The sequence below is a fragment of the Neofelis nebulosa genome, chromosome 12, assembly GCF_028018385.1.
Source record: "Neofelis nebulosa isolate mNeoNeb1 chromosome 12, mNeoNeb1.pri, whole genome shotgun sequence".
NCBI classification, from domain to species: domain Eukaryota; kingdom Metazoa; phylum Chordata; class Mammalia; order Carnivora; family Felidae; genus Neofelis; species Neofelis nebulosa.
In genome coordinates, this window is record NC_080793.1 from 49,641,467 (window position 1) to 49,663,436 (window position 21,970).

Genomic DNA, 21,970 nt, shown 5'->3' on the forward strand with positions numbered 1-21,970 from the left:
TGTAAGCTAGTTTCCTTCCCTCCCTCCCCACTGGCCATCAAGGCCGTGGTTGTTTCTACCATGGCTACTGTTCGGAGAGCTAATATATAATTTCAAATGAATATTCCAGAGGATGATGATAACGGAAAAGATGGTGGCATCTCACCATCACAATAACACAATTATGTTAGCTTTGACAATGATTCTCTATTGACTCAGTGTCTCCTCTCTCTACCCCTGTCAGAGCAATACCGATCTAACATCAGTCACTCATACTTAAGCACGGCTGAGCTGAGGGGCTGAAAGATACCTATTTCCAACGTCATGGCTCTCCCTCAATTCAGCTCTGCTGCAGAAGAGTCCTCGGAAATAGTGTTCCAGTCCCCTCTCTGTTTGGGGAATTGCCACTCCTTCCCCGTTCGTGTGGTTACTGTATATGGAACCTAGTACACATATGTTCACATAATGAAGACACAGCCTGCCGAGGGTTAAATTGTGTCCCCCAGAAGGACACATTCAAGTCCTATCCCCTGGTACCTGTGAATGTGACTTTATTTGGAAACAGGGTCTCCGCAGATATAATCAAGATCCGGAGATCAGATGATTCTGGGTGGGCCTTAAATTCAATGGCTGGTGTCCTTTTAAGAAAAAGGAGAGGGAGAGCAGAGATAGGAGAGACAGACACACGGAGGAGGAGGTCTTAAAAAGACAGAGGCAGAGACTGGAGTTATACAGCCACCAGCCGAGGAACGCCAAAGGTTGCAACAGCCACCAGAAGCTAAGAGAGAGAAAGGGAACACATACTCCCAGCCTCCAGAAGGACCCAATCCTGCAGACTCCCTTGCTTTGGGACTTCTAGCCTCCAGAATTGTGAAATGACACATTTACGTTACTTAAAGCCACCAAGTTTGTGGTCATTTGTAACAGCGGCCTTAGGAAACTAATATATAGCCCCCGGCAGACCTGACTGGTCCAGAGGGAACATCTCATGCACACTGGTCCTCGGAAATCTGTAACTGTGGCCAACCTCAGTCTGGCTGCCTCTTATACGTAAGAAATATTAACCCAGGAGCAGGTTGTGCCCTGTAGATTAGAGGCAGAGAAACTCGGTCTGCAGTAAAGGGGGAGAAACACACAGCCTGTATTCAATTCACTTGGAGGCTTGGCTGCATCCCTGTTCTTGGGTCTTATGGGACACTCTTTTACTAAAAAAAAAAAAAAAAAAAAAAAAAAAAAAAAAAAAAGATAAAAGTCACCCTTTCATGCTCAAATTAGTTCAAGTGGTTTTCTGTAACTTGTAGCCCAAAGAGTCCTAACATACTCAGTAACCTGCTTCTAAAAGTCCTTCAGTAAAGGCCAGCTGGATCAAGCTCTTCCTTGGGAAGGTGCCAGAAAAAGCTGAATTGACTCAAGAACCCTCTAAGCAAGAGCAACAGAAACTTCTGGCCTGAGCTACAAGCACAGTGGTAAGAGGCAATGCACAAGAGGAACCTCACTTTTCAATGGCATAAGAGCCAAGACCCAGATCCTATAATGAGAGGGGTGTGTGGGTCAGCAATGATGTTGAGTATTACAAAGAAATCAGTAAGACAGAAAGGAAAACATTTTTGGTCAAGCTGTACAAACTACAGTAATTAAAACCACCCGCGAAAATTGCTTCTCTCTAGGTAAATATCTCTCTAGGTAAATATAGCACAATTACTAGTGTGCGTATGAATAGCATACATCAGGTTTCCTCTGTTTGGGGTTGATTTGATTACAACATTAAACACTGCTCATGTATGCTCAGTCGCCTTTGGGAAATACCTCAAGTACGCTTGGTTCTTTGCTTTTGAAATATACCAAATATGAGGTACAAAGAAGTAGCCATACTAATTTTTTGACCAGGGATGAGAGTAACAAGGGTCTGGGTCAAAAAGAATGGCCCAAATTATCTCTGAAGGGGGCATCCGTGGGCACAACGGGAACAAATGGTACACATGTGGCCAAGTCCCTTTTTTTAACCAGAAAGGATAACTGGTCAGCCTTAAGCACAGTAAGTCACCAGCAAATAAGAGAACGCTAAACATTAGATTAATGATCAAATCCTTTTCTAAATTCGTTACAAAATTATATGAGAAAAGAGAGACAGAGAGAGAGAGAGAGACAAAGAAGACCAGGAAGAAAGGAAGGAAATCAAAAACAGTTCTGGGGAACCCATGCTTGAATAAATAACAAAAAAAAAAAAAAAATGTAAGAATATAATGCTATTGACTTTTTGCTTGGGGAACTCATTTGTCTTCTCAGTACCAGAAAACAGCCTGATTCCTTATGAAGCCTTTTCCCACTATAAAAGTAACATGTGTTACAATAGTTGCTTTTCTTAAATCACCTAGAAACATCTTAGCACAAACATATGACTCTTACGATGGAAGATTTGTGACAAAGCCTTCGACCAGATCAAGGAACTTGAAAAGAAATAGGGCAGAATGTCCTACATGAGAAAAGTAACTGGAATCACTTTTCTGGTTACGAGCTGCAAGCTGAGAGAGGTTTGGGGATTTTAGGGAAAGAAAAAGGATTGGAAAGAAGAAAAGGAAAACATCTGGAAACAAGCTGAGCTGCTCACAGGAATATTTAAGGGACAAGATGGGGAAACAGACATGGTCTAGTGATTCTGTCACTCTCAGATAAGAGCTAAATGAGCGATGATATCCATGGAGATATAAACCTGAAACCGTCTCAAATTCAAGAGAAATACTCTGATGCCCCAACTACAGATGAAAGCACAGATGACTGTACCCCTTAAACCCTGGGGAACCTCATAAAGTCCTCCTTCCTTGATTCTTCTTTTCCTGCCAAATAAAATAAAAACAAAGGCGCTAAATAGTATGGAAACGCTTCAATAACACAAGAGATGAATACCGTGTGTCCTCAGTTGCTAGCTATTTCCTACAAAAGCACAAGACAATTAAGTTTCCCAAGGAACAGAGTCATCAATAAAAGAGAAGACCCTGAGAGACGAGAATTTCTCTCATTAAATTACCCTCAATACTCCCAATAGTTCTCAGAATCATTTCTAACCAGTTTGGACCTTCATCAATCCATGGTCAAAGACTCACTGAATCCATCACCTTTACTCAGGGCCACCGTGGGCATTTTTAATATTCTATGCAAGATTTCACTGAAAAAGTAGACTTTGCTTTCGGGATCTCAGAAAACAGACTTTAATCTCTCATACCTTAGCACACTTTATTTTCCCGAAATACATAAACTGCAGGTGTCTGCCCATTTAAAAGCACAAAAGGCACATAAATCAAAGGCTAGCCTAGTTTATCTAGAGCATAACCATCCTACCAAACACATTTTTAAAAGAAGGAAGGGGTTGGGGAAGCAGCTGAACTGAAATTACGGGCTGTCGTGACATCTCAATATCAAAAACTGAATACCTGGTTCCACAGGAGAATACAGTTTTTATGCACAGTCCCGTTACTAAGCAACTATGACAATGGCTGCATGAGCTTTCTAGAAGCGGGTGCAGTTAAGGGAGGAAGGGAGGGACCTAAGAACAGAAAAATGGAAAAACTCCTTGCTTTGAGAATCTTTATCTCAGGATAAATTCAATGTAAAAACAAAAACAAACAAACCCGAAAACAATCGAAACTGAAAACAAGCAGTGCCTTAAGAGACAAGAAAAGCACGTGCTACCATGTATCATTCACTTTAATTTCAGTTTTGTTTAATTTCAAAATTCACATCTAACTGGTGATAATGATTTCCTTACTGCGCTTCCTTTGTGGTCCCCCTTCTTTCCTTCACCCTCACTAGGGAATAATTTTTTTTCCAAATTTCCTTACTGATTAAAAGAACATTTTAGACCTCTTAAATCCATTTCTTTGTTTACAGAAGCTATAAAAACTAGTTTAGTTTACAAGTGTTTCATGTTGCCTCAGCTTTGAACCGAGAACACTCTTAGACATCAAACTATTCCTTTGAAGGAAACAGTCTCTCAAATAGAGCCAGACGCTTTCCCAGCCACTCCCTAAAATTTAGACAACCAGAGTTTGACAAACGTCAAGTCTTTTTCAAAGTTAGACTATACAATGGAGCAGGCTCTAGACCAATGTTTCTCAAATTGCAGGTTGAATTGGTGGAGGGAGCAGGGAGGGTTTCCATACATGTTCCAAGAGAATTTTACAGACGAGTCTTGCAAAGGGCCCAGGAGCAGGTTAGAAGGCGGGGAGCGATGACCTCACTGACTTTTCCTTCCATCTTTCCTTGTAGATTTCAACATTCACTGCAACGCTGAGAAAGCTCCAGAAGCTACATTCTCTAAAATATCTATTCGATAGAAGGCTGCTTCTTCCTCTGCCTCACTTACTCCCTCTCTCCATCTCTCTCTCAGTTCCTAAAGGCTGCCAGCCTGGCAAGTAGGTAAAAAGAAAAGATAACATTGTAGAATTATTGTTCTACATCAAAGCTGAGCAATTACTGAGGGGCACTGTTCCCAGGGTGCCTCTAGATTCTGATAAACCTCTATTTAAGAAGAGCAATCCAGGGGCACCTGGGTGGCGCAGTCGGTTAAGCGTCCGACTTCAGCCAGGTCACGATCTCGCGGTCCGTGAGTTCGAGCCCCGCGTCAGGCTCTGGGCTGATGGCTCGGAGCCTGGAGCCTGTTTCCGATTCTGTGTCTCCCTCTCTCTCTCTGCCCCTCCCCCGTTCATGCTCTGTCTCTCTCTGTCCCAAAAATAAATAAAAAACGTTGAAAAAAAAAAAATTTAAAAGAAGAGCAATCCAGAAACAAGTAGACATTTAAATACCGGAAACTGAAGATCCAAAATGTCTCAGCCAAGAAGCACAGGGAAATGACAAAGTCATTCCTGCTTTTAGATCCCAAAGATAAAGGTGGTGGCGTTTTTTAGGTTTGGGTATGTTTGTTTGTTTGTTATTTCCAGTTTTGTACTGTTGTGGTCAGGAAAGATGCAGGACAGGATTTTAATCTTTAATTCACGGAGATTTGTTTTGTGGCCTAACATGGCATCTACTCAGGAAAATGTTCCATGTGCACTTGAAAAGAATGTGTATTCCGCTGTTTTTGGATGGAATGTTCTAGATACATCCGTTAGGTCCGTCTGGTCCAATGTGTCATTTAAAACCACTGTTTCCCTTGTTGATTTTCTGTCTGGACAACCTGTCCAATGTTGTAAGTGGGGTGTTACAGTCCTTTATGTCTATTAATAGTTGCTTTATATATTTAGGTGCTGCCGTGTTGGGTGCATAAATATTTATAATTGTTATATCCTCCTGCTGGATTGTCTCCTTTATCATTATATAGTGTTCTTCTCTGTTTCTTGTTATAGTCTTTATTTTAAAGTCTATTTTGTGCCATATAAGTACCAGTGCCCCAGTTTTCTTTTGCTTCCATTTGCACAGCAAAAAGATGGTTTTCTGTGTCAGAAAATTCCTGGAACAGCATTTGAAGGCAGAGGCTGTTTCGGTCTCCTGTTTTTAATTAAATTAAATTTAATTTCTTAAATTTGCTTCCCATTTTGTTGTTTTTTTTTCTTAAGACATAAACAATGCAAAGTATATTCTTTGTAATCACTACAAGCCACAAAGCTCTGCTACTTGAAATAAATGAAAAAATTCTTGAAAAATAATTATCATCTCTACTGGCAACAATAAAAAAAAAATAGCACTTACATAACACATTTCATCACCAAATTGATTCCAAAATTAAATCGGGTAGCTTCAGGGTCTACCCTGTTCACTTCTCTTTGTGGCTGATAAGTTAGACAGGAACATTCTCAGATAAGAAACTTTGAAGAAAAAAAATGTTTCCCCAGGATCTTTCAATTGTTAAGACTCCTAAATTTGCTTACTGTAAAATGCAAGGCTTTCTTCTATATCTTGACCATATTTCCCAAGACCCTTGAAAACTAATGGACACCTTTATGTATAAGATTACTCACTAAAGCATTGCCTGTAATTGCAAAAATAATAATAATAATAATTGACAACAATGGGGAGTTGGCAAATTATGGCACATTCATACAATGGAATACTATGCAGCTGGAAAAATTAGAAAGCACTTTATTTTTGTTAAAGAATCATCTCCAGGGGCACCTGGGTGGCTCAGTCAGTAAAGCATGCAACTCTTGATCTCAGGGTTGTAAGTTCAAGCCCCATGCTAGGTGAAGAGATCACTTACAAACATAATCTTAATAGAAAAAAAAAAAAAAAAAGTATAATCTAACCTGCTCTAATTCTCCCTTATGTAAACAGAGACATCACTCTGGCCCCTTAGCTGCTAGTAACTTACTTTTGAATATAAACAGTACAACTACACAGTGCAAGCAGATTTTATGTTTATGAATTTTAAGGCTCTTGAAGACTACTTAGGGGGAAACAAATATCATTACCTGCATCTGAAAAAAAGCATAAGGCAAAATCTAGGTGGCTTGCTTAAGATCAACCAGTAAGTTAAAAGAGAGACACATTAAAACTTAAAAAAAAAAATCCTGATGTTTTATTTATTTTTTAGAGAGTGCAAGCGAGGGAGGAGCAGAGAGAGAGGGAGACAGAGGATCAGAAGCGGGCTCTGTGCTGAGAGCAGAGAGCCCAACGTGGGGCTTGAACTCACAAACCGGGAGAACATGACCTGAGCCGAAGTCGAACGCTCAACCGACTGAGCCCCCCAGGTGCCCCAAAACTTGACGTTTTAAAAGTCTCCTCAAAACTCCTTTTTTAGGGGCACCTGGGGGGTTCAGTCGGTTGAGCATCCGACTTCGGCTCAGGTCATGATCTCACACTCCGTGAGTTCGAGCCCCGCATCGGGCTCCGTGCTGACAGCTCGGAGCCTGGAGCCTGCTTCCGATTCTGTGTCTCCCTCTCTCTCTGCCCCTCCCCTGCTCATGCTCTGTCTCTCTCTGTCTCAAAAATAAATAAAAACATTAAAAAAAAAATTTTTTAACTCCTTTTTGAAGGGTATGTGTAGGTGCGCGTGTGTGAGCATTCACACGAGGAAAAAGACAGAAAATCATTACATTTTTAGCCACGATCAAATTCTTACTTATTCAGAAATATATGATCATCTAATAACTGTCAAAAAATGTGCTAAGCATAAAAATACAGGTTTAAAAATATATATACTACGGAAGAACAAGTAGCCCAGCTGGGAAGAGAGAAGGTATCTAGGCTGGAGAAGGGACGCCTGGACTGAACCTTGAGGCATGAAGGGCATGATATCAGAAGGAAAATGGGAAGAAACCTTCCCATTCATGCAGAAGCTCAAGAATAGGGAATAGGGAAGGCCTGTGTGTGGCAGGGGAGGAGTGCTCGTGGCAGGACACGCAGGCTGAACAGAAGGCTGGCCCTAGTTTGGGCAAGGGCATGTAGAGCACTCAGAAGAGTTTGGACTTCTAACTACAGGCGGCACGCTATGAAGAAAAAGAAAGAAGGAAAGGCAAAGAAGGAAAACGCAAGGTTCCAAAAAGATACCAAGAGAGGATCTAAGGGAACAAAATAAGATTTGTGAAGCAAAGTTAAAGGGCCAGAGGTTACTCAGCCTTCACATCGGAGGACGACAGGGAGAACAAGCAGCCCCACAGAGAGGGAGGGGAGAGGCTGGGTAAGAACTAAGAGAAGGGAGCAGACGCCCCAGTGATTTAAAGTAGGCAGAACTGCAGACATCCAGATGAAGATCATTTCTTGAAGCAAAGAGGGGCATCTCATTTTCAGGGAATGTGCCGCGAGAGACGCTCACTTCCATGATGTGGTCCCAACACGGTCCTGTTTGACCACCTCAGAACGGTGTATGCCCCTTTCAATACTTGCGACTCCATTAGTGTCAGTCTATAAATATATAGTCACACTAGGGGCACCCGGGTGGCTCAGTCAGCTAAGCATCTGACTCTTGACTTCGGCTCTGGTCATGATCTCACGGTTCATGAGTTCAAGTCCCGGGCCAGGCTCTGCGGCTAACGGCGTGGAGCCTGGTTGGGACTCTCTCTCCCCCTCTCTCCGCTCCTCCCCTGCTTGCACCTGTGCGTGTGCTTGTGCACACGTTGTGGCTCTCTCTCGCTCTCTCCCAAAATAAATAAATAAACTTAAAAAAATAAATAAATAAATACAGTCATAGCAAAAATTCAAAACACCAAACATGCTTTACTTGAGATAATCAGAGGAAACACGTCTAAATCACAAAATACTTTTTTTAAAAATTCGTGCTCTTATTTCTTTTTCAAGTTTTATTTATATTTTTAGTAATCTCTACCCCCGATGTGGGGCTTAAATTCATGACCCCAAGATCAAGAGTTGCATGCTCTTACAACTGAGCCGGCCAGGTGCCCCAGTGCTATTATTTTCTAATTCACGTACGAAAGCCAAAGTCTGACCAAATATTACCAATAATATATAAACTTTACCACCGTGGGAGTAGTATTGCTTATGGGCAACCTACTTGCTTAATGTAAGTCAAGAATTTGCACTGCACTCGTGAATTATAAACTACTTAGCTATTTTCTTCATTTAAGGGAAAAAAAAAAAAAAAAGCAGTGACAGGGGCACCTGGGTGGCTCAGTCAATTAAGCGTCCAACTTCAGCTTGGGTCATGATCTCACAATCCATGATTTCTGGGGTTTTTTTTTAATGTTTTGTTTTTTTTTTAACGTTTATTTATTTTTGAGACAGAGAGAGAGACAGAGCATGAACGGGGGAGGGGCAGAGAGAGAGGGACACACAGAATCGGAAGCAGGCTCCAGGCTCTGGGCCATCAGCCCAGAGCCCGACACGGGGCTCGAACTCACGGACCGTGAGATCGCGAGATCGTGACCTGAGCTGAAATCGGACGCTCAACCGACTGAGCCACCCAGGCGCCCCTCACAATCCATGAGTTCAAGCCTCACGCCAGGCTCTCTGCTGTCAGCACAGAGCCCACTTCAGATCCTCTGCCCCCCTCTCTCTCTGCCCCTCCCCTGCTCACGCTCTCTCTCTCTCTCTCTCTCAAAAAAAAAACATTAAAAAAAAAATTTTTTTTTAAAGCAATGACACATTTAAGCAGAGCCCTGAAACTTACAGACAGCAACTGACCACAAATTCCACAACTATAGAGTTTAAATCAGCGCCTACGAAATATCAACGGCATGACATTTGAAGGGAAAGAAAATCAACTGGCAAGTAGGGTGAATGTGGACCTTTAATGGCAAATTCGTGAATCTGTTTTCTAAAAATGTAAGTGTTTCGCTGATCAAACGGGAAGGAAAGACGACCTGGTCGACGGAATCAGGTTGAGTATCCCATTGAGCACATAGCTGAACTCTGCGTGATCCTGGGCGACGAGTGCCACCAGAGCCTCGCAGCAGGCCGTTCGAACCACCGCATTATCACCGCAACACTTCTCCCACAGCAAGTTCAAAGCCGGAGTCTGAAATCAAACCAGTGATTAGAAGACACTTGCAACGAGCGCCAAAAGCATACAGAATCCCCCCCGCCGTTCGTCGAATTTGTTCCCAGCAGGCTACCTTCCCTCGACAAAGACGGTGCTCTTGTCCCACCATTTGTAGAATAAACTCAAGTCAGCTCCCCAGGAGAGATAATGGATGTGTTCGGAGAGAGCAGCTCGCTCTCACCTGGTGCAAACTAAGGCGGCTGCACTCAGCCGTATGACTTGGGTCTGAGCAACACGACAAACCCAACGGGAGATCAAAACGAAGACCGGACTGTGGCGCCGGGCTCTGACCAACCCCTCCGACCAGCCACCATCCATGTCAGTCCAGCAGTTAGTCTGCGCTGCGCTCCAAATCATACCTAATGCTTCAAGCCCTACGTGCGGTGACATTTTCGGAACGTGTTTCTGCTCTCCTACCACCAGACTCTACCATCTCCACGCACCCCACCCCGCCCCAACGATGTCCCTGCCCCAACTCACTCAAGTCTAACGTGGGCCCAGAGGGAAGGCAGTGACGTAAAACAGGATACCCGCAAGTTGCCCCGCCCACGGCGACCAACAGAAGCCGAGAAGACCGTTTTGGTCAGGAAAGAAGTGGACTTTTTGCCCCCGCACACTATGAACCTGTCATCTTTGACAGAGAAGCACCAGAAGGGCACAGAAGTCAATGTAAGTGCTTTATTCTGAAAAATCCTATAAAAGCAGAGACTTCTAGCTTTCACGGCTTTCTCAGGAACCCACCACCCAACAACCCCCAGGGGGTTCACTACTCGTGATGGATCCACGTTTGAATGTATGATGGGTTAAGCCCATTTAGAGTTACGCGCGGTTTGAGGTGTTGTTTTTGTTTTTTAATGTATTTAAAGAACACATAATGAAGTTATTTTTCCCACCTTCGGACAGAACTTATCAGAAAAGTGTATAATCTGAGAAAAAAAAAATTCAGATCCTCAGCTCCCACAGAATAACTAAAAGAATGAAAATCAACATCATATTGTGCCCACTTTCCCACTGTGGCTGGCTTTGGGAGCCTTTTCAGTCTTAGGATCCCACTCTAACAGCAGGAAAGAAATATTTATATTTCTTTAATAGTCACAGCAGGAAAGAAATATTTATATTCCATTTCCTTTACTCAGAAGGAAATTTTATTCGCCTGTACAGCCAGTACCAAAGGGTTCTAAATGTCATTACTCCATTAGAAGCCACAAAAACGAAATCAGTGAATAAAAAACCATCGCCTCAGGTAATACTATGCCCTCGTGGAAGTAAGCATTCATTTATTAACAGAAGAGAAAACAGTTAGTTACAGGCATCTGACATTCAATAAATCCTGGCCGTTTAAGTAAAACCACTAGATCATCTCAGAGTACATAATGCGATTATCGGCAGGATTAAGATCAGGGTTCTCAGGAAACCTAATTTGTAGGACTACACACAAATGCCAGACAAATGCCAATTAGAGAAGTTTGCCTCTATGCTTATTTCGACATGGCAGCGGAAGCTATAGAGAGGGGTAACCTGGAATAGCTGATCAAACGCAACGTGGCGGGGTGTGGGGAGAAAGCCACATGCGAGAAAGTAAATCAACGGATTTCAGTTGTGAGAAACATTGTCCTATTTCCGTCACCGGTATTTTCCACGGAGTTTACCTTAGAGCACCTACTTAAGTGGAGTTTCCAACCGGGCAGGTCGAAATACACAACACCAGGTGACCAAAACCCAAGTGCTATATAGCTCGGTATAAGCTCAGCATGGCTTCCTCTCTCAGCATTCACCTGTCCTATGCATGGTACGGACATGCATCCTTCAGATCCAAGTACCGATGCCCGACCTTTCCCACACAGAACTCCTTCTTGGGCCATCGTAAAGTACAAGAATTCGCCCACATCCAAATTGATCCCCTCTATATTCACTTGCTCTGGTAAACAACAATATGCCCTCAGAGGTAATCCTACCAGCATTCTCCAAGGCCATGTCTACCCTCATTTCACCCGGGGTTATTTTTCCCTAACAGTCACCAGACTACTCCCCTTCACCCCCTTCCCCCCACTCCCCACTCCACATCTCATTCCCGGAGTCTGTCGTAACAAATTTTTTAATTGTCAAGCATTTGGAAGAAGAACATGGCAAACCAAAAAAAAAAAAAAAAAAAAAAAACCACCAAGGCAAGGAACGTCTCATTTCTACAGTGACCTGAACTCCGGGAGAAACAAAAGAAGTGCGTATGTGCGGCTGGCAGCAGTATCCACATAGAACTCAAGCACAAGTTTGAATACAAACCTGGTCTGTGGATTGGTGGATCTTTTCTGAAAAACCACTTTCCTTTAGGACGGCAGCAATGAGATGACCCACAGCCTTAAAAATAAATAAATAAATACATAAATACATAAATAATCAGTAAATACATTGTGTGAGAGGTTCTCTCCAATTAGTGCCTTTGAAGGTAACTCATATCGATACTAGCTGATAGGAATACGCGTGTGCCAGGCAGGCAAGTCCCATTCGTTTGAGCGCGTGATCTGCGCAAGGCACTGAATTAGGCAATTCTACGGGCGTGATTTCTCATCTTCCTAACAACTCTCAAGGGAAGCCTTTTGATCCCAATAAGCAAACTACAGTTCACAGATGTTAAGAAAATTGCCAGGTTCTCAGTTCACATTTCTGTCACTTAGTATTAAAAGGTCACGCGAGATCGCTTCATCCCCTTAAACCAGGAGACAAATGAGAAACTCCACAGCTTTTGAAATCATTTTTGCATCTACATGAAATCCATCGTGCTTCATCATGCCCTTAATGAAGATGGAGAAAACCCCTCCCCCCCCTTGATGACCGTGGCCCACGCCGCCGATCCGAACCAACAGGTCTCCCCCCACCCCACCGCAGCCGCCGTTCTCTCCCGCTTAGGCTCTGTGATTTAATTTCTTTCTTATTTTTCTCAGAGGTTTCAGCCCTTTAATAAGCTTTTGGCCTCATGAATCTCTGAAACTTTCCCATATCCTGCTTTGGTCAAAAAGCCCGAAGTTAAATCTAAGACTTTTATAGGAGGGATGATGACTTAAGTACATAAATATCATTCTTTCCTACCACCGCAACTCCATTCTAGTTCTTTGGCCCCACCCAGCACCGCCGTCTTAGAGCTGGGGGCTGGCAGCAAGGACAGCCACCCTGTGCACGGGCTGGGAAATAATACCTTTCCAACTCCAGCCAAGTGTTGACCCTGCACTTGGACCAACATATGATACACCTGTGAATCCCTGTCAGCCTTGCACTCACTTAAGTCTCCGGAAAAGCTCGCAGAAAAACACAGCACCCACTCCTTTGTTTCTTTTCTGTATTTCACACATCGGAAATCCTTTAAGACCTCAGCGCATGATGATCTCAGTTTTGCAATATAAATCACTCATTTACATGAATATTAAGTTTAAGATCAATTAACTGTCTCTTACCTCCCAGTGAAAGGAATAGTAACAAGAACTGAAGACCAGTGAACAGTTTTGGTGCCCATTTACAAAATATACCATATTTCATTGACTGTAACTGGCCATCAACTGCAAGATGCACCATTATTTTATGAACCACTAAGGAAAAAAGGCTGCCAGTTAAACCTATGTTATATAATGCTCCTTATAATGTAGAATTGTGATTTTCTATTAACGGAAGAGCCCTTTCAGACTCATTTAGAAAATCGTGGCCAAGTTCACAATTGTGCAAGCCACACCAACTGTGTAACAACTGCTGCCACGAATTACTAGAAGCAACCCATTTTCAAAGACGTTAAAATGTGAAAAGATGTGTGTGAATCAATGAAATATGGTGCTAACACTGAGCAGTGGTTACAAAAGAACAATAAGAAGTATTCACAGAGAACAGGGCACAATTGCAAGAACCAAATAAAATGAATGTGAAACACAACAGAGACCAAAAAAAAATTAAATTAAAAAAAAAAAAAGCCACCGTTCACATTTAGAAAAGACTAGAAGAATATCAGCTTCCTGACAAACATTCCCCCACTGCCCACCAAGTTCAGCTTCTTCCTCTTGCCTTTCTATGTATCTTTCCAACAAATCAGAGAACAGAGGCTAAATTGATTTTGAAGTAACAAAATTTTAAAGTACAAAATAGGGATAAATGACCCTATACTGCTACGTAAGTTTTCCATAATAGAATAAAGAGACATCCTCGGTGAAACAATACATGTGCACTTTGCAGTTAACGTAACGGTAACACACACAGGCTGTTCTCGGTTATCTATGCTAATGAAGGGGCTGCAGGCACGGAGAAACAAAAAACTGTGGACGGTATCCTCCACGCCTTCATCTTCCTCTTCATGGTAAGGACCTGTGCTGCACAGGATAGGATTCCAACCCAGTCAGGTAGAAGGGAATCTTGCATAAGGAGTGTTCTACTCCTCATGGAAGGGTTCCCCACTACCCAGCTAAGTCAATTCCCACAGCAGGCATCTCCGGAGTTAAGTGTCGAAAGCAGCCCAGACGCTGGGTGTCTTCCAGTCTTCGGGCAGGCTTCTGCTGGCCCCTTGGCTTCGCTCTCACAAGAAAAAACAGTAAGCTATTATGGTATCTTGACTAACCAGAATGCTTCTGGTTAGGGGAAGGCTGACCAGAAAACCACTTTTGTTTTAGCCCTAATAACTGAAAAGCTCTCTAAAATACATTGTTACCATCCCCTGCCTACGTTAGTACATACATCAAGTTTGTTCCTCCAAGGTGTTTTACTTACTGAACGTCACTACCTATCAAAATCTCTTATTCTTAATTGCCGTCCAGGGGTAAAATATACCATTTCAAATCTTAATCTCTCATACTCTGTGGATGCATAGTCATTTGCTTCCCTTCCCAAAAATTAATTATAGACTAAAATAAATAAATAAATAAATAAATAAATAAATAAATAAATAATACAGATTCAGGGGCCTCCTAGTTAATCCAAGTTTTATTAGGTCTAATAAGAAAAGTATGAAATAAATAGAAGCTGAGATTGGTCAGTTTCAAATATTTACCCTCCTACATCACACGCAAATTTTTATTTTATTCCATTATTTTATTTTTTTAATGTTTATTTTTGAGAGCAAGAGAGAAAGAGAGAGAGAGACAGACGGAGTGTGAGTGGGGGAAGGGCAGAAAGAGAGAGACACAGAAGCCAAAGCAGGCTCCAGGCTCCAAGCTGTCAGCACAGAGCCCAAAGCGGGGCTTGTACCCACAAACTGCAAGATCATGACCTGAACCGAAGTCGGACACTCAACCGACTGAACCACCCAGGTGCCCCCTCATTTTCTTTTTTTAACGTAATCTCTACATCCAACGTGGGTTCTGAACTCGTGACCCCGAGATCAAGAGTCACGTGCTCCACCAACGGAGTCAGCCAGGTGCCCCTCAATATAAATTTTCAAATTAACTTACATAAAAGTTAATAAAATAATAATTATCCCCACATATGGAGTAAAATATTTAATGTTAAAAAGATAAAGTTCTATCAACAATCCACCAGCAAGGTTCAGTTGTTACCATGAAGCAAAAATAATTAAATAAATAAAAATTACCTGTGATTGGATAAGAGAATTTGGAAATTCAAACCTTTTCCTGATATCATCTGACATTTTTTATTCTCTCAGATTCTCTTACAGGTATACATGCAGACTCTGTAATCAAAACAAAAGAATACTTGTTAGTCCAGAAAAGGAGTTCAAAGCAATTACTCCTCACATAACATGAAAGCAATTCGTTTCAAAGACAACAATGGAAATAAAGCATAGGGCTCTGCAGAGTAATTGTTGCCATACAATCATACCAACAACTTCAGTCCACAAATGCCACGATTGATAAGTAAACAATAATGCTCAACAGCTCTTGGTTTTTCCCATTAAAGCTAATCCTGAAACAGATTAATTCGCACTATGGAAACAAACACACAAACAAACAAAAACTCCAAAAGCTCGAGCCCAAATAACGTGACTTTAAAAGTTCAACCACATGTTTGAAATAGAAACTCTTTCATGGATCAAAACTTCCAAGGGAGAAAGACTCGAACTTCCCCAAAACTGTTTAAACTGTACCACAAGCTTTCATTTAAGCACTAATCCAACCGCTAGTGACAAGTGTAATGCCTAAGTGAGCTTTTCGCAGGAAGTATAGAAATGACCCAGAAACTCACACAATGAAACAGACTGCTCGTCTGCTAAAAGAGCAAGCAATTAGCACCAACTTTTAATATTTACATCACACCTCTCATTCCTACTGGGCTGTCAAAAAAAAAGAAAGAAAGAAAAAAGGAAAAAAGGAAAGAAGGGAGAGGAGAGGAGAGGAGAGGAGAGAAAAGAAAAAGACAAAATAGTTTTCAAGCATACAAAAAAAGATGCAGGAGGGCAAGGTGGTGAAACTATTGACAGGATTTCCTAAGGATCTCAATTTATCCAGTCCATGCAGCACTAAACCCACCAAATTACACTACTTTGAAAAATAAATTGCTTTAGCTCACCTATTTATTACAATATAACTAAAAATAATAATTAAAAATTTAAAAAAAATTTTAATGCAGGTACTCCAGATTACCTTACAAAAATAACAGGCCATCAAACCAAGCTCTGCTGGTCTCACAAACGTCGGCGCCTTGTGTTGAACCCGTGGCTATAACTACTTTCGTCCCCTTTTTCCAAAGCTAAATTCTCTGAAGGGATCATTTATCCTAGCCTTCTTCTTCAACATCTAGGTCCAACTTAACTCCCTTGAATTAGACATTTCACAGCACTGAAACAGCTTATTCTCAGACTGCAAATTATGCCCCCTATCAAAATCTATCCATTAGTTTCACTCAGCTCAAAATTTCTTCAACTTCCAGATGTGTCTGTCTCCTCTTTCTTGGAATTTTCTGCTCGTTTGAATTCTGTAAGATATCAGAACAGAATTCCCCAAAGTGTGTCCCTGAGAAACACAGGGTATGGCAAGAGGGTAAAAAAAAAAAAAAAGGATTTTGTAGGGGTGCCTGGCTTGGGCGTTTAAGTGAGGGGTTAAGCATCTGACTCGGTTTCAGCTCAGGTTGTGATCTCACAGGTTCATGAGATCGGGCCCCATGTTGGGCTCTGAGCTGACGGTGGGGAGCCCGCCTGGGATTCTCTCTCCCTCTCCCTGCCTCTCCCCGACCTGTACGAACTCTCCCTCTCTCTCCAAATAAATAAACTTTGAAAAGATTTTGTAAGGAACATATATATTCCCACCTTGGATTTTCATTCACTCATGTAACAAGTACTTATTAGGTGACTGTCTATTTGGTGTCAGGCACTGTTCTGGGTGCTTTGGTGACCATGGGAAACAAAACAGACAAAAATCCCTATACTCATGGAGCTTAGAATATTACAGAAATACTTTCTATTTTAAATACGGCAGTCAGAGGAGCACCTGGGTGGTTCAGCGGGTTAAGCCTCCGACTTCAGCTCAGGTCATGATCTCAGGGTTAAGGAGCCCGAGCCCCACGTCCGGCTCTGTGCTGACAGCTCGGAGCCTGGAGCCTGCTTTGGATTCTGTGTGTCTCTCTCTCTGCCCCTCCCCTGCTCATGCTCTGTCTTTCTCTCCTTCAAAAATAAATAACATTAAAAAAATTTTTTTTAATTAAAAAAATAAAAAATAAATATGGTAGTCAGGGCCAGTCTCATCTAGAGAGTCTGACATTCAGTGAGTAACCCATACAGATGTCTGGGGGAAGAGTGTCACAGGCACAGTAAACAGTGAATGCAAAAGCCCAAAGCCCATAAAGTGCTTAAGGTTCGGTCTAGAAAGAGCAAAGAAAGGGGTCAGGAGTGGATGACGGCAGAAGAGAATAGGAAATCAGAAAGCCAATGAGAAGACAGATCATAAGAGGTCTGGTAGATCACCAGTAGGACAGATGTATCTATCCTGAGTGAAACAGGAAGCTACTACAGGGAAAAAGTGGTTAGATTTTAACAGAATCACTTAAAATAAGAAATGCTCAGATTCGAGATATAATTGAAGGGAGAGCAATGTGGCTGTGGCTAATGATTGGATGAGAATATAGAGGAAAGGTTCAGAGAGGACTCCAAAGTTTTTGATCTGAGCACCTTTAATTTTAATCTCCATTTCCTTGGGCATTTTATACATTAAACCAAACAATTTAGGGCGCCTGGGTGGCTCAATCATTAAGCATCGGACTTCGGCTCACGTCATGATCTCACGGTTGGTGAGTTCGAGCCCCGCATCGGGTGAGCACGAGCCCTGCTTTGGGTGAGCCCCATTCTCTCTCTTTCTTTGACCCTCGCTCATTTGCATGCTCGCTCTCTCTCTCTCTCTCTCCCCCACTCTTTACCCTTCATGGGATTCTCTCTCTCCTCTCGCTCTCTCTCTCTGCTCCTCACTCACTTGCACCCTCTCCCTCTCTCAAAAGAACAAAAAAGCAAAATTTAGGGCAAAAAATGTATACATCACTTACCATGGCATTTTTCTTTTTACTAAAGGAAAAGATGGAGTCGCCATCAACTGACATAGGGAAACAAGTTTTGTGGGCAAAGACTAGGAGTTTCATTCTGAACAGGTAAGTTTCAGGTGTCTAACAGATATACAAATGGAGATGGTGGGTAGAAAGTTGGATACATGAATCTGTAACTGGAGAGACAGATCTTAGTTGAAGATATAAATGATGATACACATTAATTATAGAATCTCCGAATTTCTAAAGCAAGAAGTCTGATAAACTTTGCTTCACCCAGAGCTTACCAAACTTATCTGATCATGGCACCCTTTTTTTCTAGAAATATCCATTAACAATCTATACAGCCAGCCTTTCTTTCCTGGGATAAACACTGGGAAACTCTGCTCCACGGACTCCTGCTCCTCTGTCCGCTGTACTTCCTGCGTCCCATCTTCCTGCTCCCAAGCTCCTTGTGCTCTCTTCCTTCCTGGAAACTCCCAGAGCCCAGTCATGTAGCTAAATACTTCCCTGCCTTCTCTTACAAAGATAGCAACTGGGAAAAAAATAAAAAATAAATAAAATAAAATAACAAAAAATAATAATAATAATAATAATAAAGCCAGAGACGGGCACCTGGGTGGCTCAGTTGGTTGAGTGTCCAACTTTGGCTCAGGTCACGAACTCACGGATCATGAGTTCGAGCCCTGCGTCGAGCTCTGTGCTGACAGCTCAGAGCCTGGAGCCTGCTTTGGATCCTGTGTCTCCTTCTCTCTCTGTTGCTCCCCCACTTTCTCTCTCTCTCTCTCTCTCTCTCTCTCAAAAATAAAGTTTAAAAAGAAAAAAAAATTAAAATAAATAAATAAATAAAGCAAGCAAGCAAGCTAGAGACTAGAGAGCTCAAAAAGAAAGTACATGTTTTACTCACAAAAACATTTATCATGAGGTGCCTTCGTGGCTTAGATGGTTGAGCATCTGATTGTGGCTCAGGTCATGATCTCATGGTTTGTGAGTTCAAGCCCCGCATCAGGCTCTCTGCTGTCAGCACGGAGCCCGCCTCGGATCCTCTGTCTCCTCTCTCTGCCCCTCCCTGCTCGCTCACTCTCTCTCTCTCTCTCTCTCTCTCTCAAAAATAAATAAACGTTGAAAAAAAAAAGTTTACCATTTCGGTCCCACGTTTCTCAGTTTCCCTCTCACGAGTTTCTTTGCCACCATCCTCTACATCCACTCAATCAGAGTCAGTTTCCTCCCTCCCAGCACCTCACAGCCTGCCTCTCCTCCCCATTTCTACCCTCCTCGCCTCAGTTCCTCACGCTAGGCTTCCTTCACTAACTGCTTGGTCTTGGGATCTCCACGCACGATCGCATCCCTTCCGCTGCTGTCAGATTCACTGTCCTACGACGTGATTTCCATCACAACATTTCCCTGCGAAGAATTCAGAGCGGGGGGTCTCACTGGCCTGTCAGACTCAATGCAAATTCGGATTCTGAGCTTTTTTTGTTTGTTTGTTTTTTGTTTGTTTGTTTGTTTTTTAATTTATTTTTGGGACAGAGAGAGACAGAGCATGAATGGGGGAGGGGCAGAGAGAGAGGGAGACACAGAATCAGAAACAGGCTCCAGGCTCCGAGCCATCAGCCCAGAGCCTGACGCGGGGCTCGAACTCACGGACCGCGAGATCGTGACCTGGCTGAAGTCGGACGCTTAACCGACTGCGCCACCCAGGCGCCCCCGGATTCTGAGCTTTGAGGACCTCCATCAACCATTTCTCCTGGTCACCTTCAATCTCACTGTTGTCTGATTCCGATCTGGCCACAACACTTCTCAAATTAGTCCCACGTGCTCATTCCTAAGGAATTTTCCTTACGCTGTTCTTGCCTGCATAAAATACCCTCCTCTATATGTTCCCTCTATTTAAAGATGAAATTTCTTTCATAGCACATCTTTTTCTGTCAAGCCTTTCCCCAGTAGCCACATCTTATAATAGTCACCTTGTTTTATACTCTTGCTGTATTTGGGCTGACGAACACCATCATGTGACTAATTGCATTAGGATTGGAAATATTCTTTTCTAAAGGGTCAGGTAGTGGGGCGCCTGCATGGCCGAGTTGGTTGAGCGTCCAGCATCAGCTCAGTTCACGATCTCACGGTTTGTGAGTTCAAACCCCACATCAGGCCTGTCGCTGTCAGCGCAGAGCCCAGTTCAGACCTTCTGTCTCCCTCTCTCCCTGTCCCTCCTCCACTCACACTCTCACTCCCAAAAATAAAGAAAACCTTATAAAGATAAATAAATATAAGGGTCAGATAGCAACTACTCAAATCTGCCACTGTAGCCTGAAAGCAGCCATATCGACCAGAGCTGTGCTATGATAAAATTTCATTTACAAAAACAGGACAGTGGGCCACAGTTTGCTGACTCCTGGCTTAAACAATGACAATTTTTTTAATGAATTTATAAAATTTACTGACACAATTGCTAAAATTGACATTCAGATTTGGCCCTGTGCTCCCAGGCACAAGTAAATATACAAATAAGGTAACTTACACACCTTTCATTGTGTAAAAGATGGGCAGAAAAGTACCTTTTATCAAAGAAAACAATCTTTTTCATACTTCTAACCTCAAGGAAATTTGTCAGATGAGGCTTTATCTGGGGATTACAGAGTGATATAATAAGCAACACTGCCAATAACATAAGCTAAAGGGAATTTTATATTACTTCTTTCTTAAAGAAAACCCTGGATAAAACCATCGGGATAACATACCATGTGATTCAGCAAAACAGCCCCAGCTAATGGAATCCAAGTACAGTTTTCTGACGCTCCAACTCGGTAGAAAGTACACCTTAGACTCTCCAGAGCAGCAGATGCTTCGAAACGTATCACAGAATAGACTTACCCACGTGTCAACAGCCATAGAGCTAACTAGAAGAAAATGTGTGGTTACCCTCTCTGATCCAGGCCCCGAATGGTGAAATTCCAAAATGCTTTGGGGACCGATGAGTGGCTGGTAAGGCTAATAGCTTCTTACGCAGTGAAAAAGCCAACCCTTACAGAAAGAATGACTCTGTGTCCAGGAGGCAGGCCGACAGAGTAAAAGAGGGCCGTTTCATCAAGATTACCTAAGTACAGATGACGAAGAGCTAAAGTTTACAAAAGAAGCCCTAACACTCGTGTGACACGCCAAAGAATGAACACATTTTTAAAATCTATGGCAACTGGATCCTTCCTAATAAACAGCTGCCAGCCATTCTAAAAACCACTACCCAAGCTGCATTATGATTTGATATCATCCTTGATTTGCTCTCCTTGGGCTGCAAGCTCCAAGTGTCTTTCATCTGCCAGAGACTTGGATTTCAAGGTTAATCACAACCATGTGGCCTTTCCGGGTATCAGAACATCATATCCTCTTAGGGAATTTCAAAAACAGGAGTACATAATGCTTGCTTTAGCACTGGTAGTCTAGCTTGGGTCCTACTTTTAATCTCAACTTCCCTTGGGCATTTAATACGTTAAGGAAAACAATTTATACATTACGTCTTACCGGGACACTCTTTACTAAAAGGAAACCACTCACGATATGCTCCATAAACCACATGTGCCAAAAAAAGTGTTTGCTTTTAAAAGATTTATCTCCAGGGGCGCCTGGGTGGTGCAGTCGGTTGGGCGTCCGACTTCAGCCAGGTCACGATCTCGCAGTCTGTGAGTTCGAGCCCCGCGTCGGGCTCTGGGCTGATGGCTCAGAGCCTGGAGCCTGTTTCCGATTCTGTGTCTCCCTCTCTCTCTGCCCCTCCCCCGTTCATGCTCTGTCTCTCTCTGTCCCAAAAATAAATAAATGTTGAAAAAAAAAAAAATTGAAAAAAAAAAAAGATTTATCTCCAACCTGTCATTGTGCCTTTTGGCCCTAAATCTAAATCAGAAAGTGAATTTTTAATAAGTTCAAGTTCCAAGTGAATCAAAGCATCTGCTTAACTTAAGCAATTATCACCTGATCTGCCACGGTGTTCCAGCAGCACCAGAAGACTTCCAAGAAAATATATCTATAGGGGCACCTGGGTCGGTTGAACACCCAACTGTGGCTCGGGTCATGATCTCACGGTTCGTGAGTTTACGTGTGAGCCCTACATCGGGCTCTGCG

At 42.5% G+C, this 21,970-nt stretch overlaps 1 protein-coding gene across 4 annotated transcripts in view; it reads right to left on the minus strand.

Moving 5' to 3' along the window:
- The window catches only part of FOCAD (focadhesin), a 325,702-nt gene that overhangs the window by 279,097 nt on the left and 24,635 nt on the right, over nucleotides 1-21,970 (minus strand). For 2 of the 4 annotated variants that reach the window (XM_058695228.1, XM_058695229.1), the window contains exon 2: nucleotides 14,964-15,062. In XM_058695228.1, coding sequence (XP_058551211.1) covers nucleotides 14,964-15,013 — 50 coding nt within the window. In that variant the 5' untranslated portion in view covers nucleotides 15,014-15,062. Of the gene's footprint in view, nucleotides 1-9,152; nucleotides 9,383-11,686; nucleotides 11,762-14,963; nucleotides 15,063-21,970 lie in introns of those variants that run through there. The other 2 variants (XM_058695227.1, XM_058695231.1) reach the window with 2 other exon arrangements.